Source organism: Mustela putorius, unplaced genomic scaffold (assembly GCF_011764305.1).
Source record: "Mustela putorius furo isolate JIRA1106 unplaced genomic scaffold, ASM1176430v1.1 tig00000095_pilon_pilon_pilon, whole genome shotgun sequence".
NCBI classification, from domain to species: Eukaryota; Metazoa; Chordata; class Mammalia; order Carnivora; family Mustelidae; genus Mustela; species Mustela putorius.
The window spans coordinates 22948497-22972428 of NW_025421280.1; the positions used below are offsets into that span (position 1 = coordinate 22948497).

Below are 23932 nucleotides of genomic sequence, written 5' to 3' on the forward strand. Positions count from 1 at the left end.
CCCCTTCTCCCTGCCGCCTGCGCCTGGAGGATGAGCCCAGCCTTCAGGGCCATGGACGTGGAGCCCCGCACCAAGGGCGTCCTGCTGGAGCCCTTTGTCCACCAGGTCGGGGGGCACTCATGCGTGCTCCGCTTCAACGAGACGACCCTATGCAAGCCCCTGGTACCGAGGGAGCACCAGTTCTACGAGACTCTCCCAGCCGAGATGCGCAAATTCACTCCTCAGTACAAAGGTGAGCCCCCGCTGCCATAGGGGTCGCCATCGCCTGGCGAAGAGATGAGAGGCGGCGCTGCCGTGGAAGGCCGGGGCAGCCATCCCGGGAGCCCTCACCCCTCCCCTCACTCTGTTTTCCCTCCTCCTCCTCTTGGCCCTCAGCCCAGCACCTCACACCCTCAGTTTGCAAGCCCTGGTAAGATTGCTCAATTGTTTTGTTTTGTGGATTTGTTTTGAGTTTATTTTTGGTGGAAGTGTAGTTGTGTTTTATGTTCAGGTGTCTCTTGATCTCAGTAACCCATAGGCCCCCGTGGGGGAACAGCGGGGGAAGACTTTGGGAGGATTTTACCCAGAATCCTTGCGGCCTGCTTTTTGTCCTCCAGGAAACCAGAAGCCCTGGTGATTAGGTAGGCTGGGAGCAGGGTTGAGTCAGATGGAATGCAGGAGTGGGAGGCCTGTGCTGATTAGCTGAAGCCCTTTGCTATTACGGAATGTCCCCGAAATTGCAATGTTATGGCAACCCTTTGATTCACATATGGTGACTCTCTCTTTCTTTTTATAATGCATTTTTGGGGGTGACATCAGCCACCAGCATGGTGTGGTCTTTCCTGGGGTGGGAGGATATTTTGTAAATCAAAGAATCCATTAAAGGAAATTAAATTTACGTTGCCTGGTTTTATACAAAAGACTCTTGAACAACTTAGGTTCTTCTGGGACTGTTGAAACATGCTGTTTGAAGACAGAATGTACTGGGCGCCTCTTTCTGTACTCTGAATATGCATGTGTGTTGTGGGGGGGGGTGGGGGAGTTGAGGGCCCTCACTTGGTCCTTCTCTGTTGTTTTTTCCAGGACAAAGCCAAAGGCCCCTTGTTAGCTGGCCGCCCCTGCCCCCTATTTCCCCCTGGTTCTTTCCCCGGGCCACAGGGAAGTGTGGTCCCCTGAATTCCCCACCCAAGCTCCTCTGCTCCTCTGCGCCCAGAGCCAGGGACCACCTCAGAAGTGTCATCTCTCTCTGAGCACGCATTCCCCTGCAGCGAGCAAGCGGGCGGGCAGCAAGGACTGAGCAAATTGAGTGATCCCAGGCCACAGAGGCCTGGGAGGAAAGGTGTTCAGCCAGTCGGTTGTAAGGCGCTCGTCGGCACCTGCTGAAACGCTCCCACCTGACAGCCCCCTCCTCAAAGACTGTCTAATTACACATGGCAGGTTCTAGAGACTCAAGGGGGAGAGCTGCTTTCAAGGCCACCACGCGTCTGTGCTCCCGGCCGGACCCTATTTGCCTTGTGTTCATTTTGTTCTTTTGTGACTGCAAAGACCAAATAAAGTAACATGTTTGAGGACAAAAGGCTTGGGGTGCCCACCCGTGTGGGGGTGCGCTGCAAGAAGCCTTTGCTAGGGTGTCTGTTGTGCTGTGTGGTTTGTTTTGTTTGCTCCTTTATTTTGTTTTGCTTGCCCAGTCTTCCCTTACCCTTGGATGCTTCTTACCCCTCAGGGCAAACCTTTGTTCCCCGTGTTAGGCTCTGCTTTAAAGCAAGCCTCAGGCCGTCGGAGTTTCTGTTTAGGGCATCAAAAATTCCCGCAAGATATAAAGAGCAAATGTTTTCACGTCTCTCTTAGGATTAGAAGAATTACATAAAACTTAATAAACATTTTCAATGATGGAAAAATGTGTCTTGTAATTCTTTGGCTCTTGCCTTGTTGAGTGCATCAGAGAGGAAGACTCTCGGCCATGTTTGCTCCCTAATCGCTTGTCTTGTGTGGTGTCATCTTTTCTAGCTGTTTTGATATTTGTTAGGTTTGCAGATGAGTTTGGGGCCTCTGGCAACATAGAGACTAAGGAACAGGGTAAGAAAAAAACAAATGTTACAATCATGTTATTTATAACACATCTTCTGTGGAATTAAAAGTTCTCTCTGCTCCTCACCCCCCTTGCAGGTGTGGTATCTGTACGCTTTGAAGAGGATGAAGACAGGAACTTATGTTTAATAGCATATCCACTAAAGGGGGACCATGGAACTGTGGACAGTGTAGACAATTCAGACTGTGAACCAAAAAGTAAGCTCCTGAGGTGGACAAACAAAAAACATCACGTTCTAGAAACGGAGAAGAGCCCCAAGGACTGGGTGAGGCAGCACCGGAAAGAGGAGAAGATGAAGAGGTATAAACTGAGGTGGGGGAGGACCTTGTACTCCGTGGAAGGGGAGGTGTCAGGGGATCTTAGTTACAGGCCAGTCTCTTGGAGCTAGGGACTCAAATGATGGACTTAGTTGTGCCTTGTAACTCAGTGGCCAGTTCCCACACGGCAGCTTCTCTTTAATGACTCTGGGTTACACTTTCGAAGTTTGTGTTAAATATTAGCATTTTAAGATCAGGATTTTTGAAATAGAAAATGGAAAAGATGTAGTAGACTTTTTCTTAATGTATTATAGGTAAAGCTAAAAGGCAATGCCATTTCTCTGTTTAGTATTGAGGTTACATTTGGATTACAGAGTGTCACCTTTATTTTTTAAAATTTTTCTTAAAAAAAAAGTTTATTTAGCGGCACCTGGGCAGCTCTGGGTAGTTGTTAGGCATCTGACTTTAGCTCAGGTCATGATCCCAGGGTCCTGGGATTGAGCCCTGCATCGGGCTCTCTGCTCTGTGGGAGGCTGCTTCTCCCTCTCCCACTGCCCTGCTTGTGTTCCCTCTCTTACTGTGTCTCTGTCAAATAAATGAATAAAATCTTTAAAAAAAGGGGGGGTGCTCCTGGGTGGCTCAGTGGGTTAAGTCGCTGCATTCGGCTCAGGTCATGATCTCAGGGTCCTGGGATCGAGTCCCGCATCGGGCTCTGCTCATCGGGGAGCCTGCTTCCCTTCCTGCCTCTCTGCCTACTTGTGATCTCTCTCTGTCAAATAAATAAATAAAATCTTTAAAAAAAAAAAATTTATTTAGAGAGCATGCAGGCACACAGGATTGTGCAGCAGGGAGGGGCAGAGGGAGAGGTAAAGAGAGAATCTCAAGCAGACTCTCTGCTGAGCTCCGAAACCTATGCTGGGCTAGATCTTGGGACCCTGGGATCATGACCTGAGCTGAAACTAAAAGTTGGACACTTAACCAACTGAGCCACTTAGGCACCCCAGAAATAACACATTTCTTTCATATTTTACATTTAGGACAAGAGATAATCAGTTGATTTTTCAAATACAGGTTGGGTGTGTACAAAAAGGGAGTTTTGTGCACTTCCTAAAATAAAAATGATTTTAACCAAATTTATGGAAATCTGCATAAATATACATATATAGAGAGAGAGAGAGAGAGAAAGAGAGAAAGAGAGATTTATTTATTTGAGAGAGACCATGAGTTGAGGTTGTCCCCAACCTCAGGGTAAGGGGCATAAGGAGAGGGAGAAGCAGACTTCCTGAGGAGCAGGGAGTGGGACAACATGGGGCTTGATCCCAGAACCCTGAGATTATGACCTGAGCTGAAGGCAGATGCTTAACCAACTGAGCCACCCAGGCACCCCCATAAAAATGTTCCTTTAAAGACATTTTTAAGTGCATTTTTTTCTTTTTTAACTTTTTTTTTTTTTTAAAGTAGGCTCTATGCCCAGTGAGGAGCCCAGCACAGGGCTTGAATTTACAGCCCTGAGATTAAGAACTGAGCCTAAGATCAAGAGTCAGATGCCTAGCTGATTGAGCCACCCAGGCACCCTAGGAATTAATTTTTATTTTTAAGTTTTATTTATTTACTTATTTTAAAGATTTTATTTATTCATTTATTTATTTGACAGATAGAGAGAGAGGCCTTGAGAGAGGGAACACAGTAGGGGGACTAGGAGAGGGAAAGCAGGTTTCCTGCTGAGCAGGAAGCCTGATGTGGGGCTCAATCCCAGGATCATGACCTGAGCCAAAGGCAGACACCCACAACTGAGCCACCCAGGTGCCCCGGAATTAATTTTTAAATGGAAGTTATAAACAAAGGAGAGTGCGGACTTCAGATGAATCAGATTTGGACTATGTCACTCAATGCACTATATTAATGCAGACATGGAGCACCGGGTTGTCTCAGTTCAGTGTCCGACTCTTGACTTTGGCTCAGAGGTTCATGATCTCGGGATTGTGAGATCAAGCCCCTTGTCACGTGGAGCCTGCTTAGGATTTCCCTCTCCCTCAGTCCCCCTGCCCCCCTGCTGCCTCCTCAAAAAGTAGACAAAATGAAGTCATCCAGTTCGTTGTTTATTCTGCCTTGTAAACGTCATTAGCCTTTTGTTAGGCTATAACTTGCTAGTTCATTTATTTTGAAATAAAGTCTAATCATATAAGGTAAAAACAAACAGACTCTGGATTAAATTATGCCATTTTGGGTCAAGAACCACGGTGGCAGCTCTGAAAGAGTTGTAGTTGCTCGTTGCTTCTGCGGCTACCCTGTGCCGCGTCCTGGGGATGCAGCAGTGACTGAGACAAGAGCCGTCCCTTCCCCTCAGGCTGCTCGCTGATGGTGAGAGACAAAAACGGTCCGTTGGGTGTCCCTGAAATGGAGGCTCCTCCACCTATACAGAGCCGTCCAGGTGACACTCTTTGGCAGAGCTTATAAAAATACAAACAATATATATAAATTAAAGCATTTATAATGTAGCTAAGTAGGTTGGCTTATTCCCATGGAATTTTAGTTTGGCTTTTCCCTGGTCTCCAGCCTTCAGAATCTGGGAACCTGCTGTATCCGAAGCCGGGGCGGTGGGGGGGGGGCGGGCGGTGGTACCGCCTAGAAGAAGAGGGCAGTAAGGACTGCTTGGGAGGGAGTCGTGGGGGCGCCAGGGTGGACGCAAAGGCTGTTCTTGCATCTTGGGTTTTCCTTACTGTAGAAAAAAACTGAGCTGGCCCCTTTATTTTTTAAAAATCATCTTTCTTGAGGTATAATACACTAAACAGTAAAATGTATCCATTTGAAGTGTTTAGTGTGCACACTGAAACCACCACCCCATCAAGATCTCAAACTTCCCATCACTCCAGAAGTTCTCTCATGCCTCTTTGGCCCTGAGTTTTGATAAGACATTGTGATTGGCTTCTTGTCTCCTTACAGCCATAAATTAGAAGAAGAATTTGAGTGGTTAAAGAAATCTGAAGTCTTGTACTACAGTGTAGAGAAAAAGGGGAACGTCAGCTCCCAGCTTAAACACTATAACCCTTGGAGCATGAAGTGTCACCAGCAGCAGTTACAGAGAATGAAGGAGAACGCAAAACATCGGAACCAGTACAGTATCCTTTGCTGACAGAGTCTGTCAGCCTCGGGGTCGGAAGGGTGGGTCAGGGCCAAAGAGTGTAGAGAAGTTGGGTTTGTTTTCTAGCCATGGTTGTGCCAGGGCACCCTCTGTGGTAGCCGCGGACAGATCTGTATTCCCGCAGGAGCGAGGGCTGGTCTGGGAATACAGGCGGTGGGGAAGCAGGTGAGTGGCACCTCCCGGAGGGAACAGCCTATACCAGGGAGGCTTTGGCCTAGAGTCCAAGGAGTTGGCTCATGTTTTTGGAAATCCCCTGCTTGCCTGCCAAGGGTGGGGTGGTAGGTGGGTGCCAGCCTTTCAGTCCTGATTCATCAAACTTGCACATGAAGCATAGCACAAGGGGCTTTCCTTTTTCCCCTTTCTAGCCCATGAAGCTGTGTTTCACGGATTTTTTTTTTTTTTTTTTTTTTTTTTTTTTTTTTTTTTTTTTTTTTTTTTTTTTGGTAAATCTTGGGGGAGGGATTCCTCAGAATTGAGTATGCTTTATTTAATTTTTTATTGGGGGATATTTTTATTTATTTAGTTAGTTAGTTAGTTTTATTGTAACAAAGCAACTTGTACACTTGCATCATCTTTCCTTTCCATGAAACAAAAAGGAAATTTAAAAATAAACAGGAACAAAATTGTAATAGAGAATGTCCATTCCAAAGATCCTATAGGTTCTGCTGATTCTCCCATCAAGTGCTGGGGCTTAAGTCATCATTAGAGTTTAATTTTAAAAGTGTCATCTTAAACTGCAAGGATATCCATTAAATATCACAAACATGCCAGAGGAAAAGCCATGTTATCAAATACCCACTTAACCCACCCAAACATTTCAAACCCACCCTTTGCTGACCTTCTGTAACCCCATTTTTTAAAGTTGTTTTTTTTTTTTTTAACAGAGAAATAGGTACATGTCGATAAATGCTAACTGTCCATATTTACATAGAGACTCAGTGTAGTAATACACAGGAGGAAAAAAGCTAGAATTCTGTGCACTACACAGGGGCCTAGCAACCTCCAGCTTCCAGCAGAGCTAAGAGAGCAAAAGGGTTTTCTTTTATCTACTAGGGGATATTTTAAACACGTTGAACATAGAATAATACTTGGAACTTACAAGTACCTGTGACCCAAGTTCGGCAGTTCACTCACTTATGTCCAACTCCTGCCACGACTGTCTTAAACTTAGCACCACCAGCTGAGCTTTCCTGAAGTGGCTCATGGATCTCCAAGAATATTTTAAGACATTATTACCATTATTGCTCCTTGAAAGTAGACAGTAATTCATTATCAAATCTAGCTTGTGTCCACATTTTCCTAATTGTCTCATAAATCTTTTTTTTTTTTTTAAGATTTTATTTATTTATTTGACAGACCAGTAGGCAGAGAGGCAGGCAGAGAGAGAGAGGAGGAAGCAGGCTCCCCGCTGAGCAGAGAGCCCGATGTGGGGCTCGATCCCAGGACCTTGGGATCATGACCCAAGCTAAAGGCAGAGGCTTTAACCCACTGAGCCATCCAGGCACCTCATCATAAATCTCTCTACTGATGGATTGTTTGAATGGGGATTCAGGTGAGGTTCACATGTTGCATTTGGTCGAAATGTTTAAGTCTTTTTAAATAAATACTGTTTTTTCTTCTTGGGAAATTTGTCAAAAAACTAGGTCTTCGGGGTGTCTGGGTGGTACAGTCAGGTAAGACAGCTGACTCTTGGTTTCAGCTCAGGTCCTGATGTCAGGATCATGAGATCAAGCCCCAAGTTGGGCTTATACTCAGTGGACAGTCTGCTTGAGACTCTTTCTCCCTCTCCTTCCCACCCAATAAATAAATCTTAAAGAAAGGAGGGAGAGAGGGAGGTTGGTCAGTCAGTCAGTCTTCTGAAGTTTCCCACCATCTGGATTTTTCTCATTACATTCCTGTGGTGTCCTTTACTTGTTACTCTTTTCTTTCTCTTCCCTTTATTGATAATTTGATCTTCAGGCTTGATCACATTCAGGTTCAGTTTTGGGGTGGGGGCAGGAGTCCTTCTGAGGTGGTATTGTCCATCAGCAGTGCACTGTTTGTCTTTCTCTCCTGTATTGCTATCGCCTTAGGTCCATTTTCCCACTAGGAAATTTCTTAGTTTTGTTGTTCCTTCTTAGCTGGAATCTGTAAACATTTTCTCATCAAGTATATGCTCATTCTGAGGTGTAGTTGATAAAAGAGAAAGGCAGGGTAAATGTTTCTTGTCTTTTATTTACTAAATACTTGGAGTAGTGAGTGGGTTTTTCAACATCCTCCAAAGGTGACCAGTGAGTTTTTCGGCATTGTTAACACATCTGTGAATTTAAACATATTTGATGTGGTTTAGTCCATTGCAGTTTTTACCTTTACTGATGCACAAATTCTCCAATGTTTGATCTTTTAAAATAGGCTCTTGAGTCCTTCTGACAATCACGATAGTCTGATGGCTGTCTTGGTATAAAATGATGGTCCAGGGTCATGTATGTTTCCTACTCCAGATGTGAGTTCCTTATTCTTCTAAGGCAAGAGTGACCAACCTTTTCAGTAGGGGGCCAACAGTAAATGTTTTAGGCTTTGTAGGCTGCACAGGCTGTCACAGCTCTGCCACTATGGCATGAAAGTTGCCATAGGTGATAATGTAAATGAATGAGTGGGACATATCCCAATAAAACTACGGTCACCCAGATTTGCGTATCATTTACTTTTCGTGTGTCATGAAGTATTATATAATAATTTTTTGAGGACTTAAAAATTTAAGAACAATTTCTAGTGTACAGGCTATACAACAAATAGTTCACCAGTCCCTGCCCCAAAAAACTTCCTGGGTTTCTAGCAGGGAAATACACATTTATTTATTTTTTTAAATTTTATTCATTTATTTGACAATACAAGTAGGCGAAGGGAGAGAAAGAAGCTGGTCCCCACTGGGCAGAGAGCCTGATAAGGGGCTCCATCCCAGGACCCTGGGATCATGACCTAAGCTGAAGGCAGATGCTTAACTAAGCCACCCAGGCGCCCCAATGCACATTTATTTTATTTTTTATTAATTTTTTAAAGATTTTACTTACTGACAGAGATCACAAGCAGGCAGAGAGAGGAGGAAGCAGGCTCTCTGCTCAGCAGAGAGCCTGATGTGGGGCTCCATCCCAGGACCCTGAGATCATGACCTTGAGCCAAAGGCAGAAGCTTTAACCCACTGAGCCAGGTAGGCGCCCTGATACACATTTATTTTAAAGAGAAATTTTTTCATGACTTCATACAGATACTTCCAGTTCACATATAAGGTTACGGGATTTACTTAATGTTCTGTTCGTAACTTAGGACAATCTGGTGTGGAACCCTCTTCCCACACCTTGCTGAGTCCAGGAAATGGTGTGTGTGTGTCCCTCAGGCTGGACCCAGATAGATCCCTGACAAGAATTTAGAGTATGCCTTTTAGCTCTCTAGTCAGCCAGGCTTTGGCTCCCTGTGTGGGGGGATAGCAGGACTCATGGGGCCCTCTGTGGACTTGGGCTTCTTTGAGGCCCTCTGTGCAGGCACTGAGCCCTAGGAGTGCCAAGGCCCCATGCAGCAGCACCTTCTCAGAAGGAGGATTGTCCTTAACCACTCAGAATTCATCTTACTGGAAAACCTGACTTCCCGCTACGAGGTGCCTTGTGTCCTGGACCTCAAGATGGGTACCCGCCAGCACGGTGACGATGCTTCAGAGGAGAAAGCAGCCAACCAGATCCGCAAGTGCCAGCAGAGCACGTCCGCAGTCATCGGTGTCCGTGTGTGTGGCATGCAGGTGAGGGGAATGCTGGGCTAGAGCCTGGGCTGGCTAGCGCAGCCAGTAGCTGCCGCTCCCGAACCCTGGCATCCTGTTTTCTCAAGGCTCTAGTGTGACTGAGTCTGTCGTTCTCTGGTTAGGTAAAAAGCATGCATGCTTGGGTGAATCTTCTGGGGCTGACCTGGTTGACTGAGTCTAGAACCTCTGGACAGGAGCGGGAATTAGGGAAGGGAGGTTAGGCCCTCTTCACCGACCCATACACTCAGGAGGGGTCTGTGCACAGAACCAGGTCAGAGGGCTGCATCCTGACTGAGTGGTTGCTGATCAGAGAGGACAGTGTGACGGGTGTACCTGACAGGTTAAAGGCTTCTGATCTGGGGCTGTCCTATTGCTGCGGTTCCCTGGGGTTCAGGCTTTGAGAGTGGCGGTCAGTACCTAATCTGCCGGTCTCCCCCCCGACAGGTGTACCAGGCAGGCAGTGGGCAGCTTATGTTCATGAACAAGTACCATGGGCGGAAGCTGTCAGTGCAAGGCTTCAAGGAGGCACTTTTCCAGTTTTTCCACAATGGTCGGTACCTGCGCCGTGAGCTCCTGGGCCCTGTGCTTAAGAAGCTGACTGAGCTCAAGGCCGTTTTGGAGCGACAGGAGTCCTATCGCTTCTACTCGAGTTCCCTACTGGTCATCTATGATGGCAAGGAATGGCCTGAGGTGGCCCTGGACTCAGATGCTGAGGACTTGGAGGACCTGTCAGAAGAGTCAGCTGACGAGTCTGCTGGTGCCTATGCCTACAAGCCCATCGGCACCAGCTCTGTGGACGTGCGCATGATCGACTTTGCACACACCACCTGCAGGCTGTATGGCGAGGACAGCGTGGTACATGAGGGCCAGGATGCTGGCTATATCTTTGGGCTCCAGAGCCTGATAGACATTGTCACAGAGATAAGTGAGGAAAGCGGGGAGTGAGCTTGCTGGCTGCCCCAGCACTTGAGAGACTCTCTGTGTCCCAGGCACAGCTGTGCTGCGTCGGGGAGGAGGCCAGTATGGCCAGGCCGTTGGCCCCTGCAGCCTGGAGCTGATGTGCAGAGGCCTCTGTGAGTCCCAGCCTGAGCCAGCCCTAACCGCGTTCGGAGTCTTTTATTTATTTTAACTATTTCTTCAACATTCCACATTTGATGATGCAGATACCTCTTTCTTCCCTGAGTGTAAATGTTCTAATACAAATCTTTTTGTTAATTGTACACAGTACTGCTGTCGTTCTTACTAGGGGTAGGCAGCCAGCCCCTTCCCGACCCCACAGAAGCCGCACACGTGCTGTCTCCACCCTAGCCCAGGAATATTCTCCTGGCTGCTGCCCCCATCTCCTAGACCTAAAGTCACCACAGCTTCTTGACTTGGCCCGTAAGTCTCTCTGGGGTCTGGGCTGGGCTAGTATTCCAGCACCCCCTAAGCAAAGAACTTGATACAGGTCTTTGCCCTGCGCTCCACGCAGCTTAAGACAGAGTGGGGCAGCATGTATGCCAGACCTTGGATCCAGCTCCTGAACCGAGATGTCAGATGTCCCAGAGCCAAATTGGGGCCTCAAGTAGCTGCCAAGCTCTGGGCTATTGGCAGCCATGGGCGCCTCAGCCCCGCCTCAGGAGGGGGACGGCCCCCGCGCCGATCGCAGCGCCCCCTGGCGGCTCCAAGCGGCGCGGCGCGGCTGGGCGCGGGCTCGAGTTAGCCTCCGGTCATGGTCAAAGGTCCTAGGAGGTGGGGATCCCAGTGAGAAAGAGTGTTCCTCTTAATCACACCACGTGTCACCACTGCTACCCACCACAACTACGCTGGTCTCATCTACCCAGCTCCAGCAAGTCTAGGAGGGTTCTGGGAGGTGTGGCAGGAGGTCTTGAACTGCAGAACCAGACACCAGGGAGAAGGGCATAGACCCGGTGCCAAAAAGGTAGGGTCTTGATGTCCAGTTCCAGCAGCCCCACACCTCCCTGAAACTCCCAGGCCCTCCTCTCCAAGGCCCACTATGCCTATGTGCACTATGTCCCGAAACCCAACTGTATATACTGGCCTGTTTGTGCCCACAACCCCTGCACTGGGCCCAGACTTCCAGTGGGGAATGTGGCCGGCCCAGACCCTGGACAGGAATAGAAGGCCCCCCGGGGACGCTTAGAGCCTCTCCCCTGGGCCCCTGTGTCTCTCAGGACATCAAGGACAGGTCGGGGATGACTGGTCAAACAAGCCCTTAAGGCCACACAGCACCGCCCTCGCCACCCTCATCAGCTCTCCTGTCTGCTCAGAAATAAGATAATTCGGAGTTGTAGGTCCTATAAAGACAATAGAGCAACGTGACAGCGACTGGGAGCATAATGACCTTATGCTGTTGGGGGGGTGGGTGTGAGCCCCAAGGGAGGAAACGGTATGCAAAGACCTGTATTAGAGGAGTGGAGAGAAGCGAGAGCAGAGAGGAGGTGGTGGGCTGCGAGGGCTGGAGGATTTGGACTGGGGAATGGCTAACCTGGTTTCTGTGCGTGGTGCGTGCGGCTGGCAGTAGGGACTCGGTGGAGAGGGGTCACGCGGCCTGTAGACACCAAGAAGACCGCCCCCCGCGGGCGCCTCCAAGTGTTGGATCAGCGAGACGCAACGATGGGACTCTGCTACCGTTAGTAGGTCAGGACCCACTCTCCCGGCGTGGCGGCGACGCTCGGGACTAGAGCGCAGGACGCACGCTCTGCCGTTGGGCTGCAGGCTGAGCGCTCCTTCCGGAGGTCGAACGGATCGCAGCACCCGGGCTTGAGCGGAGGACCAGGCGGGAGAAGCTAGGATGGGGTTCACCGGGCGGATACGGAGCGGGGGCTCAGAGGCTCGAAGTCTTGGGGGTCCGGACCCGACCGGAGGCTAACTCGAGCCGCGCCCGGTCGCGCCGCGCCGCTTGGAGCCGCCAGGGGGCGCTGCGATCGGCGCGGGGGCCGTCCCCCTCCTGAGGCGGGGCTGCGGCGGACCGGCTGGTGCGCGCACGCGTCATGTGTCACGGGCCGGGGCGGGGCGATCGCGGCGCTCCGGGCCTGGCGTCCTGGTTCCGCAGCCCCCGCCGCCTCCACTGCCCCGGCGCGGCCCGGCCCGGCCCCATGTATCGTGCGCTTTACGCGTTCCGCTCGGCGGAGCCCAACGCGCTGGCGTTCGCCGCGGGGGAGACCTTCCTGGTGTTGGAGCGCAGCAGCGCGCACTGGTGGCTGGCGGCGCGGGCGCGCAGTGGCGAGACCGGCTACGTGCCGCCCGCCTACCTGCGCCGCCTGCAGGTAAGTGTTCCCCTCCCCGGCTCGGCCTCCGCGGTCCCCCGACTGGGCCCCATCACAGGCTCTCGGCACCCACCCCGGAGCCCCAGCCCCGCCGGGACCTCCCGCAGATAGGGAGTTTGAGCACCTGACCCTGAGACCCCAGACTCACGAAGACTGGGACCCCAAGAGCCCGCACCCCTACAAAAGGCCAGGCCCTTGACAGCCAACTCTGAGGACTCCAGACCGGCAATCTAACTCTGGGACTGAGACTCCTTGGGATCCCAGACCCATTGAGACCCAATATCTGAAGCTCCATCTGAGTAGAATTCAAGATACAGTCCTGCCGAATTCTGATCAGTTCCTCGGATCACTGAAAGCTCAGACCCATAATCAGTCCTTAGTCCTTTCCCTGGATCCACCGGGTCGCACACTCTTGCCTCCCACCCTCAGACCCTCAGCTGGAGCCACTGCCTCCACCACGGAGACCCAGGCCACCCTGGACACCACCTGTTTCCTCAACCATGCTCTATGTCCTCACTCCTCCACTGACCTCTGAAGCCCCTGGATGACCCTCCAAACCTCCAAGCCTTGAGACGTCTGTGGCTTTTGCTCTACCGTATTCACCCACCCCCTAAGCTCTTCTTCAGACCACCCCCAACCATCTTGGAACCAAAGTTCTCAGCCCCTGTTGGCACTCCCTGGCACTACTCTCTCTGACACCTCTCTCCCCCCATCCCAAGCCTCAGGCCCTGTCTTTTCAGACTAATTCTCTCTGAAATTGAAAAGCCTCATCCCTCCTTGTCCACAGCCTGGGGTGGGGGCCTCTCCCGTTGTGAGGAAGTGAGATCTCTTCACGGCTTCCCCTGGTTTGACTATGGCCCTATTTCCTTCCAGTGGAGGCCGCATCTCCAGTTCCTGTTTCCCCAAGAATAGTCCTGCTGTGGGGGCTGGGGTGTAAGTGTCTCCAGCTGGTCTATTCTGACCTCAGGGGAAAGGAGGGCCTGGAGCCTCCAAGCCTGGCCTGTGCCAGACACCCCCGCCCCATCCTAGTCCCTAGTCTTTAGGAAACATCCTGTCCCAGCCCAGTTCAGGACAGAAATAACAGGATAAATTTGGAGATGTCATCTGGTCTTACCAGAGGGGATGGGCCCTGGGCCTTGGACCCTCAGCTTGCTCCCATGTAGGAGTGCCTGGGGCGTGACTGGGGCCCTGGACACTAGGGCTGCTGGCTTCGGAGGGAGCGTGTCAGACCCAGCCTCTCTGGGGTTGGGGGCTGTTGGAAGCCTCTTCTTCAAGGGCCTGTGAAGATCCTTTTCAGGGCTAGTGGGCTTGGGGCTTGGCAGGGGCAGGGAGGCTCCCATCCCCTCGTCGTCTCTTTCTGCATATCTCCCTGTCTCTGTCTCCCTAACTCTGTCTGTGTCTGCCATTCCGACGCTCTGCCTTTCTCCGTCTCTGGCTCTCAATTTCTTTCTGCGTTGTCTCCCTCTGCCTGTCTCTCCCTCTCTCTCCCTTCCTCCCTCCCTCTCTCCCCTTCTCTCTCTTTCTTGTTTCCTATGGATATGTGTTTCTTTTTTCTGTCCCCCTTTCTGTCTCCTGTCTCCCTGCATTCTAGCATTCCCCATGCTATCTGGAGGGCTTTGCTGACCTCTGTATCCATCTGTCCATCCCCGTCAGGGACGCTTCTTCGACCCTGCTCTGAGTGACGTCACCTCAGTTCAGAGACCTCCATGTACCCTGATGGACCATGACGGACAGGGGAGGGGTGGAGGTGGATGGTCCCACAGCGGCCACCCCCTACTCGTCACACCTTGCCAGTCTGGCTGGGCAGACTAGACCCCCGAGTTGCTGGGTCTGGAAGCACGGAAATCTGGGCCGGGGGCCAGGCCCCTCTCTTAGGTCCATCCTTTGCCACAAACACAGACTGCTGGTTCCCAGGGCAAGACTGGAAGATTCCTGGAATAACTAGGGGGTATGAGGGCTGGAAGCAGGGATGGAAAGAGGAGACCCCTTTGGCCCGTCCTCAGCTGGTCCCTCAGGCCCATCCCCGGGGTCTGCAGAAGGCTCTGTGAGGACTGGGCTATTCTGGAGTGTGACCTTGGTTTGAAGAAGGGTCAGCAAGATCCAGAGTGATTTGTTAAGGGTTCCAGACACTAGAGGCTCCCTGCTTGGCATGTTAGCCTGGGCTCTGAGCCAAGCCTGGGGATAGACTAGGTATGTACTCATGGTCTCGAGCTGGGGATCCCTGGGCTGTGTTTTTGCTCTAGACCCCTGGTGTTCGGAGACAGCTGAGAGCCTCACTGTGGGGCCTGACTGGGATCCCCATATGTAAAGCAGCAGCATGGGGCCACCCTGTGCCCCAGCTCCCTGAGTGACACAGTTTTTGAGAGCCTTAACTTCATATTCTCCTTCAGCTTTCTGTGCTCCTGTCTAGCATTCCAGGATTTCGCTGTAATGGGGCTCCATCCTGGGCTGGGTCAGGGCTCACCCTCCCTAGGTCCCCAGGTCTAACTTCTCACCCTTGCTCCCACCCAGGGCCTGGAGCAGGATGTCCTCCAAGCGATTGACCGGGCCATTGAGGCCGTGCACAATGCAGCCATGCGGGATGGTGGCAAGTACAGCCTGGAGCAGCGCGGAGTCCTTCAGTGAGTGTGGGGGGAGGGGAGGAGGACGGCCCCCTCCCCCTCCCTGCCGCCCCCGCCCCAGCATGGTAGGGTGGGGGTCCTTCAGTGAGTGCTGGGGATGTCTGGAAGGCAGAGTGGGGTGGAGCAGGAGGGAGATGGGAGCAGCCTGGGCTGGGAGGGGCCCCCGCTGCATCCCACAGGGAGCATGTGAGAACTTGGGGAGTTTTAAGGTCATTTGCCCAGTGATTACCCTGCCCCTCCATCAGGAAGCTGATCCACCACCGGAAAGAGACCCTGTCCCGCAGAGGCCCGTCTGCCTCTAGTCCCTCGACTATGACCCCGTCCACCAGTGACCACCATTTGGATGCTGCTGCCGCCAGGCAGCCCAATGGGATGTGTCGAGCTGGGTTCGAACGGCAGCACAGCCTGCCCAGCTCCGAGTATCTCGGGGCAGACGGAGGCCTCTACCAGGTATGCGGTGAGGGAACCCTGGGGAAGGGAGGTGGGCGGAGCTTCAGTCTGGGTCCAGAGGCTCCAAGAGTCCACTCGGGTCCGGGATGCAGAGCAGTAGCCCAGCACATGCCAAGAGCCCAGGGCCCCCACCAGGCCGGTACCCGAGTCAGCAGCCTGCCCTCCCAGATCCCGCTTCTGTCCTCCCAGATCCCACCGCAGCCTCGCCGAGCGGCTCCCACCACGCCACCCCCACCCGTGAAGCGCCGAGACCGAGAGGCCCTGATGGCCCCGGGAAGTGGTGAGAAGGCAGGGTTGGGGCAGTTGGTGGGGATGGGCACCCTGTGCTTGGAACGGCCGTCTGCTTGTGTCAGAAGGTTAGGGGTTCTGGGCTCGGCAGGGTGGGTCTGGCAGAGAAACCAGGCTGGGGCTCAGGGCCTGGAGGGGTAAGGGACCTCCCAGCACAGCATCCGCTCTCTGCCCACAGGCGGCCGCAACACCGCGCCCTCCGGGGGCAGCTCTGTGTCCAGCGGCTCCTCAGTCAGCAGCACCTCCCTTGACACGCTCTGTACCGGCTCTAGCTCGTCGGAGCTGGGCCCCAGCTGCTCGCCCACGCCCCCGCCTGTGCCGCGCCGAGGCACCCATACCACTGTGTCCCAAGCGCAGCCCCCTCCCTCCAAGGCGCCAGCCCCCGAGCCCCCTACAGAGGAGGTGGCAGTTGATACGGCCTCAGCCCCTGATGAACTGGAGGCCCTGGGTGCCCTGAGCCTGGGGACCACTGACGAGAAGGCGGTGGCTGAGCCTGCCGTGCCCAGGACCATCGGGGCAGAGCTGATGGAGCTTGTGCGGAGAAACACCGGCCTGAGCCACGAGCTCTGCCGCGTGGCCATTGGCGTCGTGGTGGGTCACATCCAGGCCTCCGTACCGGCCAGCTCGCCAGTCATGGAGCAGGTCCTCCTCTCGCTGGTAGAGGGCAAGGTGAGGGTGGGCGGCTGGGCCCAGGGCCTCCCCGCCCTGGGGTCGCCCTGCCTCCCCCGCGCCATCCCTGCCCTCACCCTTGTGTCAACCCTTGACAGGCATGTGCTGAGCTCTGGCTCGGCCTTCATTGTGCCAGGTGCTGGTGACCTTTGAACTGGTCCCTGGAGGGGAAAGGGAGAAAGGGAGAGAGAGCATTCCGGGCAGAGGCTCAGCCTGGGCAAGGGCCTTGAGGCAGGACCACACTTGGCTCGCGGGCAGAAGCGAAACAAGGCCAGCATGGCTGTAACATGGGGAGCAAGGGAACAGGCGGTGTGGGAGAAGGTGCGATGCGGAGCAGGTGACGGATGAGACCAGATGTGAGTGGCCCAGAGTCTTCTCTGGCTGCAGGGGGAGAGTGGACAGAGGGCATGGGAGAGGGGAGTGCCCTGCTGGCCTTGGCAATGGGGAGGAGTGGGTGCTTCGAGAGCTGTGGCGGAGGCCTTGGTGCTGACGCAGGTGTGAGTCAGGTGCGTGGGCGTTGTGGGGCCAGTGGGAGCCTTTGCCAAGGTTGGGGCACTGATCAGGAAGCAGGATTGGAGGGTATGGGGACCAGATGGGCCCAAGGTCCCTCCTTAGAGCCCCAGGATCCAGCAGCCGTGGGCAGGGGGTGGAGCAGCAGGTCAGCAGGGTCGTCTGTGCTGGGCACAGCCGGTGCTTGTCAAACAGGAAGCACTGGGAGACAGAAGGTGGGGAGATGACAAGGCCTGGTGGCGTGTTGTGCGGCATCCCAGTCACATTCAGGCAGTGGCAGAGTCGGGAGCCTCCCACACGAAGATGTTTACGCAGGGCTGGCATGAGAGGCGGGTTGTTGGAGGGCACCCCGCACGTGTGTCTCGTGCAGAATCTGGTCCCAGCAGGTTATCAAGACTGGGGGCGATGGAGGTACTTGCAGAGGGGGGATGGGATGGGTGGGGCGCTGCCCTTGGGAGTTTCCTTGTTGAGGTGTGGGTCATGGGAGCAGGTGTTTAGTGGGAGCTCGAGGCGGGGCAGGGGGAAGGATGAAAGAGAACCAGGGGCTGGTCCCTCCCAGGCTTTGGAAGGACACGAACCAGGGGCAGCTCTGGGAGGTGAGGCGGGGGACGCTTGGCCTGGAGCTCATGCCTGTGACATCCTCAGGATCTGGGTGGACTTCCCAGCTTTGGGGGCTTCCTGGAGATGGGGATGGGCCAGGAAGCTCCCAGGAGTGTGCTGAATCCTGCCTCCTTCTCTCCCCAACCCAGGACCTGAGCACTGCCCTGCCCTCCGGGCAGGTCTGCCATGACCAGCAGCGGCTGGAGGTGATTTTTGCAGACCTGGCTCGCCGGAAGGACGATGCCCAGCAGCGCAGCTGGGCCCTGTACGAGGACGAGGGAGTCATCCGCTGCTACCTGGAGGAGCTGCTGCACATCCTGGTGCGGGGTGGGGGCCCACGGGTGTCCTCCCCCCAGGGCTCAGGAGTCTCCCCTGCGTGTACTCCGCTCCCTCTCCTGTGACTGCGCGGCTCCCGCTGAGTCTGTCGCGCTTCCTCCTCCCCGCAGACTGACGCCGACCCTGAAGTTTGCAAGAAAATGTGCAAGAGAAATGAGTTTGAGTCTGTCCTGGCCTTGGTGGCCTATTACCAAATGGTGTGTGCGAGGCATGGGGGCGGGGCGTGGAGGCGCCGGGCAGACGTGGGGCTTCCGGGCACTGAGCGCACGGGGTCTCCCGCCAGGAGCACCGGGCGTCCCTGCGGCTGCTGCTCCTCAAGTGCTTCGGCGCCATGTGCGGCCTGGATGCGGCCATCATCTCCACACTCGTGTCGTCTGTGCTGCCTGTGGAGCTGGCGCGGGACATGCAGACTGACACGCAGGGTGAGATGAGGGGGAGCCGCCTGCCCCGTGGTGGGTCCCCACCAGCCTGACGGGCTCTCACCGCCTGCCTTGCCCTCCAGATCACCAGAAGCTCTGCTACTCCGCCCTCATCCTGGCCATGGTGTTCTCCATGGGTGAGGCAGTGCCGTACGCACACTATGGTAAGCGGGCAGCTCCCCCACTGCTGGGAGCCTGAGAGTCTGGGACCGTCTGCCCCCAGCTGACAGGAACCCAGGGGGTGGGTGCTTGGGTGGGGCTCAGACTGTGTGCGCCCCTCCCCCAGAGCACCTGGGCACGCCCTTCGCCCAGTTCCTGCTGAGCATCGTGGAGGATGGGCTGCCCCTGGACACCACGGAGCAGCTGCCGGATCTCTGCATGAACTTGCTTCTGGCTCTCAACTTGCACCTGCCAGGTGGGGGGTGGTGGCCGGCGGCAGGAAGGGAAGGGGAGGGCGGGTGGGGGCCGGCGGGGTGGGGGGCTCTCCCCGCTTTGTGCTTGGTGCCCATGCACTGGTTTATACCCATGTCCTTCCTCAGCCCCTGACCAGAACGTCATCATGACCGCCCTGAGCAAACACTCCAACGTCAAGATCTTCTCTGAGAAGCTGCTGTTGTTGCTGAACAGAGGGGGTGAGGGCCGGAGAATCCGTGCGACACCCCTGCCCTGTCATTGGCCTCCGTGACACCCGTCACTCCCTGCGGTGGCCTGGACTGCCCCCCCACCCCCCCGCAGCGACCATCCTGAGCCCTTCCTCCCGCCTCCTAGATGACCCCGTGCGCATCTTCAAACATGAGCCGCAGCCGCCACACTCCATCCTCAAGTTCCTGCAGGACGTGTTCGCCAGCCCTGCCACAGCCGCCATCTTCTACCACACGGACATGATGGCGCTCATCGACATCACCGTGCGCCACATCGCAGACCTGTCGCCTGGAGACAAGGTGCCCGGAGGTGGCTGGGGCAGGGGTGGGAGCTGTGTAGAGGCTGAAACGGAATGAAGCGGGGGACAGGCCATGGAACGGAGACGGGGCGTGGGGTGCAGCTGGAGCCAGGTCAGCGTGGGGGCCACTTAGGAACCATGGCGGCTGTGCCCAGACCCAAAGGAACCCCGGTGAGTGGTTGTGGGCCAGGCTGCCCGGACGGAGCTGGGGTGGAGGAAGCCGGGGGTCAGGCAGGAGGAGGGGCATTTCCACAAGGCCTCAGAGGCTGCGGCAGGAGCTCATGATCTCAGAGGAGGGGATGTGACCTGACTGACAGCCGACATGTCGCTTAGACTGTTTGAGAGCTCAGGGTTGGTGGGAAGCTTGCAAGGAAGCAGCCACGGCTGTCAGGGCAGCCTGTGTGGGCAGTGAGAGGCCATGGCCATGGGGGACGAGGTCAGGTTTGTGAATCAGAGGTGAGTGCCAAGCCTGCCGTGGCCTTCTGTTAGGCAACCAAAGTGTGATTGCGGTTGGAATTGCCCCCCAGAGGCCGGAGGTGACTGACAAGCAGTATCCGCAGAGTAGAGGGAAGAGGGTCCGAATGGAACATGTAAGAGAGAATCTGAAGTTGGAGGGAAGTGGGGGGTGGACATTGGAAGGTGTAAGCGGAGACAACGCCTGTGAGTTTGTCTACGAAGGGAGCAGAAGAGCGGAGGGCCGCGGGAGGGAGATAGGTCGGGAAGTGCTTTTTTTTTTTTTTAATTATTTATTTATTTGAAGAGAGAGAGAGACTGAAAGAGCATGAGAGGGGAGAGGTCAGAGGGAGAAGCAGACTCTCCGCTGAGCAGGGAGCCCAATGTGGGACTCGATCCCAAGACTCCGGGATCATAACTTGAGCTGAAGGCACTTGCTTAACCAACTAAGCCACCCAGGCGCCCCGGTCAAGAAGTGTTTTAAAGGCAGAAGATGATGGTGCAGGTTTCTGGGCCGGAGGGAATGATCCAGTAAGCATCAAGAAATGGCTGGTGTGTTCAGGAGCGTGGGCCAGTGCAGGAGCCAAGTAGACCAGGCAGTGGGAGACGGCCCAGGCCTGTGTTGGGATGCCCCCCCAGCCCCCAGGGGGAGCCAGGGCAGCTCATTCTGGTGGGGATGGGTGAGATGCGGATGCTCGGAGGGGAGGACAAGAGCCTTCTGAAAGACCGCTTGTTTTCTCCACGGAGCACAAGGCCGGCTGTGTAGGCGCTTTAGATCCGGAGAACTGAGAGAAGAAGGTGGGCTTTTCCTTAAGGGTGCGTGAATGTAGCAGAGGAAAGAGCCCGGAGTGCAGGGCCGTGCCGCACGTCCGTGTGAGCTTTATGGTAGAAAAGGAGGTTTGGGCCTGTGCAGGGCCCTGGGGCTGTCCACTGCTTAGACGCTGGGAGCGGATTTGCAGGTGCTACAGTCTGACCAGGCTTGGGGGGCACAGGGTGACGCTGCCTGAAGAAGTGACTCCTCTAAGCACAGGTCAGTGCTTAAAGAGGGTCAGTGGATTGGGTGTCTCAGTGAGGAGAAGGAGCAACTGGGCTGTCAGACTGGAGGGGCTGTTGAAGGTAGGGGTGGCTTATCAGAGAGGACACCTGTGTTTCTGGCCTGTGCGTTTAGGTGGACAGGTGTGCTCTTTAGTAAGAAAAAAACATGAGCGAGTAAAAAAAACAAAAAAACAAAAAAACAAACCATGAGCAAGCCTGCTGTTTGCGGAAGACGGGGAAGGTCGTGAGTGTGATGGTGGATGTGTGCAGCAGAGGTGTCTCTGCGGGCTGCGGGAGACGAGAAGTGGGCAGTGGATGTTCTCACCTGGAGCCCACTGGACGGGTCTCGGCCAGAGGTGTGAACATGGGTCAGTATCTGAAGCTGTGGGTGTGAGTGAGATCTTCAGAGTGAGAGGGGGAAGTGAGCAGCAGGGGGCCTCTGACCGCACAGTAAAGGTGGGCAGGAGCTGGCCGCTTGCCCTTGCTTCTCTCCGAGCCAGGACTCCCGTGGGCTGACCCATTCTGGGACTGCCTGTGTCTGGGACGGTCCAGCCATTCATTTGCTCGGCGGCTCTTACGGGCCCGTCTGGGCCAGGCACAGGGTGGGTGCTGAGGGTATGGCCTTGATCTTCCGTGCTGTGAGCTGGTCCATGGCCCCGGGGGCCCACGTGGTGGTCTGTTCCTGTCCGGGCCCAGTGGCAGTGCCTCCCCTGGGTCCCTGAGCTCAGCCACTCCTCCTGCAGCTGCGCGTGGAGTACCTGTCCTTGATGCACGCGGTGATCCGCTCCACGCCCTACCTGCAGCACCGCCACCGGCTCCCCGACCTGCAGGCCACCCTGCGGCGCATCCTGACCGAAGAGGAAGCCTCGCCCCAGGGCCAGATGGACCGCATGATTGTCCGAGAGATGTGCAAGGAGTTCCCCGAGCTGGGCGAGGACCCCAGCTAGCGCCTTCCTTCCCTCCCTTCCCTGCAGCCCTGGGCAGGGTGCAGGGGACATGGAGGTGTGGCCCTCAGAATGTTTTGCACAGACAGCATGGGGCAGGTGGTGGTGGAAGGGACCTAAGCAGGGCCCCCGCCCAACCTGAAGGAGAGCCAATGCGAGGGGCCAAGTGCGGGATTGGGGACCACGCTCTGGGAGCTCTGCTGGGGCAGAGGGCCTGTGTGAGCTGAAGCCCCTCCATCTCCTGGTAGGCTGCCTCTTCAGCATGCCCCCTCCCCTCAACACAGATGCACACTCAGAGTCCTGCTGCTGCCCCAGGCTGGCCCAGAGTCCCCGTCCCTCTCCTGCCTAGTCTGGGTCCTGGGCCTCAGCAAGCCATGTCCTTAGGGTAAGGGGAGGCGCCTTCTGCCAGCTCTGTTCTTTGCCTTAGCTTCACAGTGAGTGCTGCTCATATGCTCCCCCTCCCCGTGGGGGTCGCTTTCCCTTGCTCCCACCCCAGAGGTCTTGGCCAAGCTGCTGCTTTGAGCACAGAATCTTAGTGACGGGCCATCTCTTCTGGAGCTCCGCAGAAGAGCATGATGGCACTGAGAAGGCCAATGAGAGTCTATTTTCTCTGTAAAAACAGACTGAAAAGCCATGTGTATTTTCCCGTGTGCTGCAGCTCACCTTCGGAAATAAATCACAGGCATCTGGAAACAGGCTGTGTGCTCCGCAACCCCGCATGCTCCTGGGTTGGGGTGGGGCAGGATGGGCTGGGGATGCTGGGGCCTCAGGACCTTGTCACTTGCTTGCCCTGACTTCTCCAGCTTGGGGAGCGGATGGTCCCTAACAGGCCTGTCCATCAAGGTCCCTTGAGCCCTGTTCAGCCTCTCTCCCCGAGTTCCCATTGCTCCCTGGCCACAGCTAAGCCAATGAGTGCTCTGCGGCCTGTTTGCAGGTGACTGCCCTCGAAGACCTCACTTCTCCCCTGGTGAAACCCTCTCCCTTGTAGCTGTTCTCAGATGAAGCGGGCCCCACGGCAGCCTTCCAGCACATGCAGGCCCTGCCTGGCTCTGTTCCCTTGCTCGCCTGTCGTGGGTCCAACAAGATCCCTCATTTTGCAGCCTCAGAAGTTCCATCCTAACAGTGGGGGCAAAAAGAGTTACCTCAGCAGACATGGGGTTGAGTTGGCATTACTGTTGGCGGACAGTTGGGGACCACCTGGCGAAAGCTTCATTTTCCTTATGGGCTCCCAAGTTAATGAAGGCTCTGGCCACAAATGGGGAAGGGTCAGGAGCCCACAGGCAGACACCAGGCAGAAGTGGTTTTCATTAGTTCCCTCCATTTTTCACCCAGGACGATCCTCATCCGATACTCCCACATATCCTGAATTACTGATACCGTGACTTCTGGTCGCTGAAGGCCAAGGGCTGTTCCACTATTTTCCCAACAGGACTGTAATCCAGCAAGAAGCACCAAAAAGGTCAGGGCAAGGGGTGGGGTCCCCTGGACACAGGTCCTTGGGAATCTGAGGCAGGAACATGTGACAGTGAACTCAACGGAAGTAAAGCTCAGGAGGCTGATGAGGGATGTCCGAGCTTAACTCTTTTTTATTTTTATTTTTTTTTTAATTCCCCCCCCCCCCCACCCCCCCCCCCCCCCCCCCCCCCCCCCCACCCCCCCCCCCCCCCCCCCCCCCCCCCCCCCCCCCCCCCCCCCCCCCCCCCCCCCGAGCTTAACTCTTGACTGTCGGTTAAGCACCTAAGCTCCCCTGCTGGACCAGAAAAGGGGCCGACAGTGCCCCCCAGTGGAAAGGTGAGGCACAACCTGTTTACTCCTCCACTCTCGGGGCCTTCTGCCTTGCATTTCACATCCCGAGTCCATGGCCTTCCAATCACGACTCCTTCCTCACTGGAAAGCTGAAAGCAGAGAACGATGGTGCTCCTTCGGAGAGAGCGTAATTCCATAAAAAGCACAGGTGTCCCAGGAAACCGATGCAGGAACGTGCGACAGCAGCCATGCTTTGCTCTGTCCCCTATCGTGATGCACACACTGACTTTGGAAGGGCAGGGCTGTGCTGTGCCCTCTGTCTCCATACTGCCAGCTGTTATGAGCAAAGTATAACCCTGGGGTGGTGGGTGGGGGTAAGCCTGGTGTGCGTGTGTGTGTGTGTGTGTGTGTATGTG

The 23932-nt window shown here is 55.0% G+C and overlaps 2 protein-coding genes across 2 annotated transcripts; both read left to right on the forward strand.

Annotated features, from left to right (window-relative positions):
• The first annotated feature begins 4 nt into the window (after positions 1–4).
• Positions 5–10456, forward strand: IP6K2 (inositol hexakisphosphate kinase 2). Its single transcript, XM_013060529.2, has 5 exons — positions 5–232; positions 2146–2368; positions 5269–5444; positions 9061–9236; positions 9681–10456. Exons 1-5 carry the CDS (start codon positions 31–33, stop codon positions 10179–10181), a joined length of 1278 nt encoding a protein of 425 aa, XP_012915983.1. The 5' UTR covers positions 5–30; the 3' UTR covers positions 10182–10456.
• Positions 10457–12221: 1765 nt separating this feature from the next.
• NCKIPSD (NCK interacting protein with SH3 domain) lies at positions 12222–22463 on the forward strand. The gene is made up of 13 exons (XM_004760707.3): positions 12222–12505; positions 15017–15126; positions 15372–15576; positions 15766–15856; positions 16043–16533; positions 17793–17963; positions 18090–18176; positions 18263–18401; positions 18482–18562; positions 18685–18813; positions 18938–19030; positions 19167–19339; positions 21570–22463. The coding sequence occupies exons 1-13, from the start codon at positions 12230–12232 to the stop codon at positions 21771–21773; spliced, it is 2250 nt and encodes a 749-aa protein (XP_004760764.1). The 5' UTR covers positions 12222–12229; the 3' UTR covers positions 21774–22463.
• Positions 22464–23932: the final 1469 nt, after the last annotated feature.